This window comes from Oncorhynchus kisutch, linkage group LG19 (genome assembly GCF_002021735.2).
Source record: "Oncorhynchus kisutch isolate 150728-3 linkage group LG19, Okis_V2, whole genome shotgun sequence".
Classification (NCBI taxonomy): Eukaryota; Metazoa; Chordata; class Actinopteri; order Salmoniformes; family Salmonidae; genus Oncorhynchus; species Oncorhynchus kisutch.
The window spans coordinates 1,520,644-1,531,093 of record NC_034192.2 but is presented as its reverse complement, the minus strand read 5'-3'; the positions used below and the strand labels follow the sequence as shown (position 1 = coordinate 1,531,093).

The following is a 10,450-nucleotide window of genomic DNA, read 5'->3' as shown; positions in this document are numbered from 1 at the left end:
AGAATATAAAAACACCAGGAAATCAGTGATTTTAATTTAGGAAATCTCTTCCCAAGTATTCTCATGCATAGTACAGAGACACACGGATTGTATACAAATGTAAGTAATATTTTACATTATTTTGTTTTAGTCAAATATTACAGTGCCTTGCGAAAGTATTCGGCCCCCTTGAACTTTGCGACCTTTTGCCACATTTCAGGCTTCAAACATAAAGATATAAACTGTATTTTTTTGTGAAGAATCAACAACAAGTGGGACACAATCATGAAGTGGAACGACATTTATTGGATATTTCAAACTTTTTTAACAAATCAAAAACTGAAAAATTGGGCGTGCAAAATGATTCAGCCCCCTTAAGTTAATACTTTGTAGCGCCACCTTTTGCTGCGATTACAGCTGTAAGTCGCTTGGGGTATGTCTCTATCAGTTTTGCACATCGAGAGACTGACATTTTTTCCCATTCCTCCTTGCAAAACAGCTCGAGCTCAGTGAGGTTGGATGGAGAGCATTTGTGAACAGCAGTTTTCAGTTCTTTCCACAGATTCTCGATTGGATTCAGGTCTGGACTTTGACTTGGCCATTCTAACACCTGGATATGTTTATTTTTGAACCATTCCATTGTAGATTTTGCTTTATGTTTTGGATCATTGTCTTGTTGGAAGACAAATCTCCGTCCCAGTCTCAGGTCTTTTGCAGACTCCATCAGGTTTTCTTCCAGAATGGTCCTGTATTTGGCTCCATCCATCTTCCCATCAATTTTAACCATCTTCCCTGTCCCTGCTGAAGAAAAGCAGGCCCAAACCATGATGCTGCCACCACCATGTTTGACAGTGGGGATGGTGTGTTCAGGGTGATGAACTGTGTTGCTTTTACGCCAAACATAACGTTTTGCATTGTTGCCAAAAAGTTCAATTTTGGTTTCATCTGACCAGAGCACCTTCTTCCACATGTTTGGTGTGTCTCCCAGGTGGCTTGTGGCAAACTTTAAACAACACTTTTTATGGATATCTTTAAGAAATGTCTTTCTTCTTGCCACTCTTCCATAAAGGCCAGATTTGTGCAATATACGACTGATTGTTGTCCTATGGGCAGAGTCTCCCACCTCAGCTGTAGATCTCTGCAGTTCATCCAGAGTGATCATGGGCCTCTTGGCTGCATCTCTGATCAGTCTTCTCCTTGTATGAGCTGAAAGTTTAGAGGGACGGCCAGGTCTTGGTAGATTTGCAGTGGTCTGATACTCCTTCCATTTCAATATTATCGCTTGCACAGTGCTCCTTGGGATGTTTAAAGCTTGGGAAATCTTTTTGTATCCAAATCCGGCTTTAAACTTCTTCACAACAGTATCTCGGACCTGCCTGGTGTGTTCCTTGTTCTTCATGATGCTCTCTGCGCTTTTAACGGACCTCTGAGACTATCACAGTGCAGGTGCATTTATACGGAGACTTGATTACACACAGGTAGATTGTATTTAACATCATTAGTCATTTAGGTCAACATTGGATCATTCAGAGATCCTCACTGAACTTCTGGAGAGAGTTTGCTGCACTGAAAGTAAAGGGGCTGAATAATTTAGCATGCCCAATTTTTCAGTTTTTGATTTGTTAAAAAAGTTTGAAATATGCAATAAATGTCGTTCCACTTCATGATTGTGTCCCACTTGTTGTTGATTCTTCACAAAAAAATACAGTTTTATAAATTTATGTTTGAAGCCTGAAATGTGGCAAAAGGTCGCAAAGTTCAAGGGGGCCGAATACTTTCGCAAGGCACTGTATATCTGTTTGGGCTTCTTGAAATCAATTTGCAGTCTACAAATGATTTGTAATTATATTCCAGCCACTCGACCATCCGCTCAAGAAAAAAATCGTCCCATGGCTGAATCTAGTTGATTATCACAGGAATTGACTATTCAGACAGAGAAAATAGAGAAAGGAGGGAGGGAGAGAGGGGAGACAAAAACATTTAACAGAGGAGGAAAGAAAGCGCAGAGTGAGAACAGCTGGAGAAGGTGCCTAGGATGGGCCTTTGAGCCGAACGTCCTGGCCAGGCAGCTGATTAAACTTTCATGAAACATTTCCAAAGGCAGGGAAGAGGAAGTGCGGGCCATGACTTTATGAAAAGCTTTATTGTCTAGACAGGGCAGCAAGAGCTCCAAGCTATTCTCCAATGGAAATGGCGAGGAGGAAGAGGAGGAAATTATATTGGATTTGGCGTCAGTAAGAATGGTGGTGCAAAAACACAATAAGACGTGAGCAATATTGTAAAGACTAATATGATACATGTCATCTAGGTAATTTAGGGTTTTTTATAAATCCTGCCGCTCATGCTTCAATTGGTACAAATTTCCATAGGACGTCATTTGAGGTAGGTCTCTTGTTTAGGTCAAAGAATATCCAGGAATATTCTAGAGTGACTAGACATATAGAAGCACCGGCAGAAAAGCACTCAGCCTAGAGTGAAAGAAAACCACTGTGTCAAATATAATATAGCCCTCTCAACGATATTATTTGTGCATGAGGAGCAATTGCAAGGTGTGATGGACTATAACAGCGGGATCTTATTACAAGTAACAGGCTGGAAAAATTTTACGTCTGGCAACCTGTTCAGTGATACTCGCAAAAGACGTTTAGCTAATTAGCTGACCTGGAGCCTGTAGAAAGTGCCTGCTCTAATTAGGCATGCACGAGTTAGCCGACACCACAGATCCCAGCACAGATCCCATCCCAAATACGATTTTACATAGGCAGCATGCTAACAGTTCACTCCTACTACACATTAAAACAGAAATGTCTTCCGTGTAAAACTACACAAGAAAACCAACAGATGCATATTTCCACGTGAGGGAGTAAATGTTTTAAAGTATCCCTCCCTCAACACCGGCACTTTCGTGATTTCTCAGCCTCGGCGTTTGAACTGGAAGAATTGCTTCACCAAATTAGTCCAACGTTCCTCACTCTGGATGGTGTATTTTTCTGTGGACTGTCTGCGCCAGGAATTTGCCATGTCTGGTCTTTGGAAAAGATGAGGAGGAGTGTATGGGATTACAGCTTGGTACAATGTGAGAAATGCATTAGTCCACTGGTTCTGCTCATCCAAATCCCCTCTCCCTATCCCAAATGGACTCCCCCAGTCCCACCCACCCTGGACACTTCAGAGAGGTTGTCAACATCTGCAAAACCATCTGCAAAAACAACCAGTGCCTACGTGTAGACCTGTTTGGAAATTGTAGGCACCGAATTACGTGTTTATGTCATTCTTTTTTATTTCTTATTTTACCCCGTTTTCTCCTCAATTTCGTGGTATCCAATTGTTTAGTAGCTACTATCTTGTCTCATCGTTACAACTCCTGTACGGGCTCGGGAGAGACGAAGGTTGAAAGTCATGCGTCCTCCGATACACAACCCAACCAAGCCGCACTGCTTCTTAACACAGCTCGCATCCAACCCGGAAGCCAGCCGCACCAATGTGTCGGAGGAAACACCGTGCACCTGGCAACCTTGGTTAGCGCGCACTGCTGGTTGGACAGCTGGTTGGACAGCTGGTTGTTCATCATTCTGATGGAAAATCACCACTGGGCCATTATGATCCTGTGTTGGAGGTGGTGCACACTGCACAAAATGGCCGCCAAACATCACCCAAGTGGCTGCTTGACCTGTCTGGCGTTACTTACTGTTTATTATTGGAACACCAAAAACCTGTTTACCACACATCATTACATCAAGGCTAACCGCGTGGATAGTTACAGCTACCTCAACTGAGCATTTCAGCTCTGGTTCCCAGTCAAACCCTGCAACCCCTGCAGCCCTCCAGGACCATAGGATCTACATACCTGCATGCCTGCACTGGCACTACATCCACCCTCCCACCCATCCACCAAACCCACCAAACCCACCCACCCACCCATCCAAGGAGAATATGGAATAGATCAGAATGTTCCACTTGATATTCATGTACAGAGACACAGCATGACACTGGGAGAAGACCCATTTCCTGCAGGAAGAGAGTTGCCAACCATCGGGGTGCAGGCCCAAACACAACACATTAACCCCTAAAACACAACCCACTCAGGAAAACTTAAAGTAAGAAGCAACATACATGTGTCAGTGTAGGGCCTGGGAGGTAAGAGACTAGATAGATCCCATTCTTCTTGTGCCACGTGTAGGGCCTGGGGAGTAAGAGACTAGAGAAATCTCTTTCTTCTTGTGTCAGTGTAGGGCCTGGGGAGTAAGAGACTAGAGAAATCTCTTTCTTCTTGTGTCAGTGTTGGGCCTGGGGAGTAAGAGAAATCTCTTTCTTCTTGTGTCAGTGTTGGGCCTGGGGAGTAAGAGACTAGAGAAATCTCTTTCTTCTTGTGTCAGTGTTGGGCCTGGAGAGTAAGAGACTAGATAGATCTCTTTCTTCTTGTGTCAGTGTTGGGCCTGGGGGGTAAGAGACTAGACAGATCTCTTTCTTCTTGTGTCAGTGTTGGGCCTGGGGGGTAAGAGACTAGACAGATCTCTTTCTACTTGTGTCACGTGTTTTGTGTATGTTGTCATACTGCAGACACATTTTACTGTCTGTTTCCTCAGGAAACAGTATATGGTAAATGTAGTCATTTTAAAAAATCTTCTGCTGAATTTACGACTGAGTATTATAGGTTTAAAACAAACATTTACTATACATGAGTATTGGAAATGTAGTTTATTCAAATGTATGTTATGTCCTTACAGTAAATTCACCAGCGATTACTGAGTCAAAAGCCATAATGAAAATAAATCTGGATATACTCTGCCCAAATAGCACATGACATTCCACCAACGTTGCCACAACAGAGCAAGATAAAGTTAGCGTCACAACAAATTGTTGCTATTCTGATAAAGCTATACGGGCAAAAGCACACATTAAACATGGCAAACAAGGTAACCATGAATGGATAAAAACGTAAAATGCTAGCTTTTATTATCATACAGAGTTACCATGAGATGCATGCAAGCAATGCAAATGTTGTATAAATGTCGGCATAACAACGGTGATCTGCAATGAACGGGCCATTGACTCTTATTTAACTGCATAATAACTCATTCAAAAAACAGTAAATTACTTCAGCGGAGCTATTCAGTGTCGAGCCTTTGAATCTTGTCGATAAGGATGGTTAATAACTTTCCCCCCAACATTCATACAGAAAGGTGGGTAATATGCCAAAGCTTTTGACATATGACATATGAGTTTTAATTTGGTTCCAAAAGTGTTCCACTGTTCAATATTTCCCCAGTAGACATTACACCAGAGTACACAACACAGCTCTCTTAGATACTTTTATTCCTTACCTGCAGGTCTTTTGCACAGCAATATAATTCTGGGAGTGTACTGACTAAATACAAGAAACCTTTAAAAAACATCATGACAAACATACAAAAGAGGAATGAGCAATGTATTTATTTGCAAGTGAGATTTATTCCCATATTCCTCAATGTACTTGTCTGAAAACAACATGTGCCACTACTTTTGGAATGTTTGAAGTGTGTGAGCTGCATTTTCATTAAAAGCACTTCATTCAGGAATCACTATGTTCCTATATTGTCTCTTTTGCACAAGAACAGGCACCTGTTGTTTGAAACAAGTACAGACAAGTACAGTTCAAGTGCTTTTTACGATGCACCATTACATTATATTGTGGCCGATTGTTTGATTTGCCGATTGTTTGATTTGATTTGGGTAAAACTATTAGTACAGGGCCAGCCATTTGCTACGGCCAAAATACCCTATGGTTGTCATGAGAATACCATGATGCACTGCAAAATAAAGGTCTCTCCGGGGTTTCTAACCTTTGTTGGTTTGTTATTTCATAGTCTGTGTTTACAGAAAGGACTACCGATCAGTTGACAGAGGTGACCTCGATTTCGCCGGTAGGGGGAGGATACATATTTAGGGTTGTTGCAAACACTGTTGCTCGGGTTCATTATCCACACTAGCATTCCACTTAGAATAAAGAAACATACTGGGCATATACTCTGAGTAGTATGCTATTGTAGATATTGGAATATAGCCACATTGTGTCTATTGGGGTTTGAAGGATTAGTTTAGGGTAGGTCGTGGTTCCGGGGGAGGGTCACAGAGGGAGTCTTGCGGATGAGGGGAGGGTCCTTAGTCGAAGATGATGTCAGAGGCCTGGCGCAGGCAGTTGGAGGAGTCATGGGGAAGGTCGGCATGTGTGATGTTGTTCCCATCCAGACGCAGGTGCTTCAGTCTGGAGTAGTTCAGAGGGCCAGAGAACTTGCAAATGTTCTCCAGGTTGAACTCTGGAAGGGTGGGAAGGGGTTTGGTGAACTGACTCATACATGATTCAACATTTCCTACTGTATGTACACATCCTAACCGATTGCCTGACACTTCCTGGAGGTAGACTTGAGGATGGATATGACTGATTTAGATGTATTTGTAATTGCAATGTCGAAATAGAGAAAGAGAACGGAAAGAGAATGTTGAAAGAGAGAAAAGAGAATAGAGAAAAGGGAGAGAAGAGAAAGAGAGAAGAGAAAAGAGAATGAAAAAAAAGAGGAAATACAAATCACTCACTGTTGATTTCGTTGACCTGCAGATAGAGATGCTCCAGCTGTTCGTTGATCTCAGGGATGGACTGCAGCTTGTTGTAGGACAGATCCAGCTCGATCAGGCTCGTCACATTGAACACGCCCGCCGGAATCCCTGCATCCGTCATCTGATTGTAGGCCAACCTCAGGTACGCCAGCTTGGGCAGCTCTTTGAGGTCCCCGGCGGCGATGCTGCTGATGCCATTGTGATCGCCATAGAAGGTCTCCAGCGAACTGGGCATGCCTGAGGGCAGCTTCTTCAGCTTGTTGTTGGTCAAGTCTATGGCCACCAGCTTGTTGAGGCCCTTGAAGACCCCATTAAGAGCTTTAGAGGTCAACTCGTTGTTCTGGAGGTGGACCGAGGTCAGGTTCTGCATGCCGGCCAGACTCCCTGCGGGGAACTTGGACAGCTGGTTGTTCATCATCTTCAGCTCGTCCAAAGACATGGAGGGAGGGATCACAGCTTCCGTCAGTTTGTTGAAGCTGAACAAGATCTTATGAAGTCCGGTCAGCTTGTCGATGGTTCCCTTGGCCACCTTCTCATTGGTGATCTGGTTATGGTCCAGGACCAGCCAACGGAGTTCAGCCGTGACATTGTCGAAGACCCCAGCCTTGATCTCCTCGATCAGGTTGTTCTGCAGGTACAGGTACTTGATGCCTGAGGGCACAATGGGCACAAACTTAAGGTTGCGGGAGTCACAGTACATGGCAGTGGGGAAGTTGATGGGGCACTCGCATTCCTGGGCACAGTTGGCGCTGGACGGGCCATACTGGGAGGCCGGCTGGTAGTCGTAGTCATCGTACTGACCCACGGTCAGGCTGACCAGCACCGCAAAGATGGGGACACGGAGGGGAAACATAACTGTACTGGGGAGAAGAAAACAGACAGAGGGAGAAAGGGAGACAAAGAAAAAAGTTGTAAAGTGAAACGGGGAGAAAGTCAGCAAAAGTTTGTCTACCACATCTTGAACATTTCCTACATAGTCTTACCGACTATTATCCTGAGTGGTACTTTGATTTTAAAATCTACAGAGAACAAACTCTATTTGAACAGTTAAATACATGACATTTCGATTGGATGATAGACGACATAAACTGGTAAAGAATGGACTTGTTACAGATTCCAAGATAGAAACATTCATCTCAGGCCACTAGGGTTCCCAGAGAGAAAAAAACATCTATTGAAAAAGCTCAATTGACAAACTATTCATGAATCACCCTAAAGCAGCAATCTGGTAATACCAGTGAATTGTAAATCTCTTTAAAAAAAAGAGGCAGATCCCTACTGTAAATACTCAGAACTATCTATGAACCAACAATGCAGGTTTTTCAGTGAACACACACTTTATAATGTCAACAAATAAAGGCAATAAATATCATCACAACATATTGACACTTTTAAGAGGATTTAACTCAATGTGTTGATTTAAAGTATGACATGTCATCACATGATAATACCGTACTGCAAATGCAAACACATTAATGCCTTTGACTAACAATACTGTGCATCAATACAGTTTATTCATTTTATAAATGCATTCATGCCACGGTGCAATATAAGAACAACACATTGTCCAACAAAACATGAAAAGCATCAGATAACGTCGAGGTACAAAAATCTCTCCACTCCTTTCTCTTGTCAAGTGACAACTAGTTAACCCTGTATCACACACAATCCTCCCCCAGAGTTTAGCTGGGACTGGGCTGGCTATCAATCCCAGCATGGAAAGACCAAATACCTAGGGACAACCGAGCAGGAACCCTTCAGGAAATGACAAGAGTCCATTCCTCTTACCTTTCTCTCCTCTTTCTCTCTCTCTCCCTCTGCGTGTGGGATGGAAGGTCAGCAGGTAAGAAGACTGTGGTTGCTCAAAAGCCAGATGTCTCTGGAGAGAGGGAGGAGAACGAGGGAGAAAGGGAGAGGGAGGGGGAGATAAAGAGAGTGAGAGAAAGAGAGAGCGAGGGAAAGGGGTGGGAAAGCTTCTGCTTCTTCAGATGACTGTGGTCCCGGATTGACAGAAGGCAGCTGCCCAAACTGAAGTCACACTCTAGTATACAAAGACGATGGCATCGACATGAGTTTTTAAGGCATGGAATCTGAGAATTATGGGCTCTGCCTAACTAGTCACAGGTGCACCAGTGCAGTCTGAGATACGAGGTTCGCCTCGTGTGTGAATGAGGATGCGAAGCCTCACAAAGGACACATGGCATCATATATATCTGTCATTTTCCCTCCCTTTCCACCAAACGACCACCTCCCTTTCTTCCTTTCCCCTACTAACAAAAAAGCGAAGTGGATACATGTTAAAACAAAAGGTTCCTGGAATGGTAAAGAAGGTGTGTGGAAAAAAATCTGTCTGCAGCCAGAGCCAGCTGCCAATTGTTATGCTGCAGCATGAAACCTTAAATAGGGTCTCGGAAAAAGTGACGAGGTCTTAATGGACCAGAAATGGATTATAAAACAGCCTATTCTGAATCCCAAATGGACCCCTAGCCCCTAACCTAACGTAGCAGGTGTAAGAAGACTCCTGAGTCCCCACATCCATATTTCAGGGGAAACGGAAGTTAGGTTGAAAATACCGTAATCCTGAAAACCGGAAACATCCGCTTTCTTCCGAGCCCGTGGAGAGTGCCTAGCCCCTAAACCCTAACCTCATCTGCCTCTTCATGGTAAACCCATGGTACCATAATAGAGGAAAGTAAGGTGAGGCAGACGTGAGTCCAATGAATTCCATATGTCCCCAGCAGAGGAGGCTGGTGGGAGAAGGTATGGGAGGATGGGCTCATTGAACCCGTATCAAACACATCAAACATATGGAAACCACATGTTTGACTCTGTTTAATTCATTCCATTCCAGCCATTACGATGAGCCCGTCCTCCTATAGCTCCTCCCGCCAACCTCCTCTGATCCCCACTGTAAATCACTCAAGTGCCGTCAGACCCCCTCCTTCTCCTCCTCCCTCCATTTATCTTCACACACTTCAAAGTGCTCTTCATCTCCTTCCATATCCAACTATCCGTCTGCAGACTCCACTGCATCTACAGTACACGTTTCAAGACAATGGCTCTTCTAGAAGATTTTGTTGAAATTGCTGAAGAAGACTGAAATTATAGTGGTTTCCCAATTTCACCTTTCTTTGTTTATGTTCAACTCTTGCGTCACTGCAGGGCTGTCGTCTGGATTCAATTGGTCACAGTCCCATGTGTGTCTCCACACACGTCTTTCAGTCGCCACTAGTTACCACAGCCACAAAATCATAAACCCCACCCATTTCTAAAGAATATCTTCTTAAAATGTGATTTTAAACCTAACCTTAACCACACTGATAACACTATGCCTAACCCTAACCTTAAATTAAGACCAAATAAGTACTTTTTGTTTTCAAATATTTTTACGATATAGCCAATTTTGACTTTGTGGCTGTGGTTACTAGTGGAAACCATAGCTGTGTTTGAATACCCATACTAACATACCGTATACTACATACTTCATGAGTATATACTACACACTATATACTATTAGTTCATTTTAGTATACTATAAACGAACAGTATGCTTTCATTTGAGCGTACTAGCTCTTCGACCTGTCTACAAGATGTTGACGCTGTTGCTATGCAACCTCTTGTTAGCTAGTTAGCATAACAAATGACTAGTTAGACATTTTACAACTTCGGGTGTGTTCTTAAATTCAATGTGGAGTGTCAGAGTGCGCTTATAAATTCAGAGCGTTTTCAGGTTGTCCGTTTGTAAATTCAGAGAGCGTTTCGCGACGTTTCTTTGACACCAGCCATTTTCAATGGGTTTTTTGCCAACGTTTACTGACACTGGCCATTTTCAAATAAATTCATTATTCTGATTTCTGGTACACTCAGACGAGAGTAGA

At 43.2% G+C, this 10,450-nt stretch overlaps 1 protein-coding gene across 4 annotated transcripts; it reads right to left on the bottom strand.

Moving 5' to 3' along the window:
- Positions 1-4,662: 4,662 nt before the first annotated feature.
- LOC109887609 (lumican) lies at positions 4,663-9,775 on the bottom strand. Of its 4 annotated transcripts, none has more exons than XM_031797475.1 (4): positions 9,699-9,775; positions 8,362-8,452; positions 6,553-7,433; positions 4,663-6,275 (listed from the first exon to the last, which is right to left on the bottom strand). In XM_031797475.1, the coding sequence occupies exons 3-4, from the start codon at positions 7,424-7,426 to the stop codon at positions 6,121-6,123; spliced, it is 1,029 nt and encodes a 342-aa protein (XP_031653335.1). In that variant the 5' UTR covers positions 7,427-7,433; positions 8,362-8,452; positions 9,699-9,775; the 3' UTR covers positions 4,663-6,120. The 4 variants fall into 4 exon arrangements, with proteins under 4 accessions (XP_031653335.1, XP_031653336.1, XP_031653334.1 ...); XM_031797476.1 differs by having other exon boundaries at positions 6,553-7,428; XM_031797474.1 differs by lacking the exon at positions 9,699-9,775 and having other exon boundaries at positions 8,362-9,118.
- Positions 9,776-10,450: the final 675 nt, after the last annotated feature.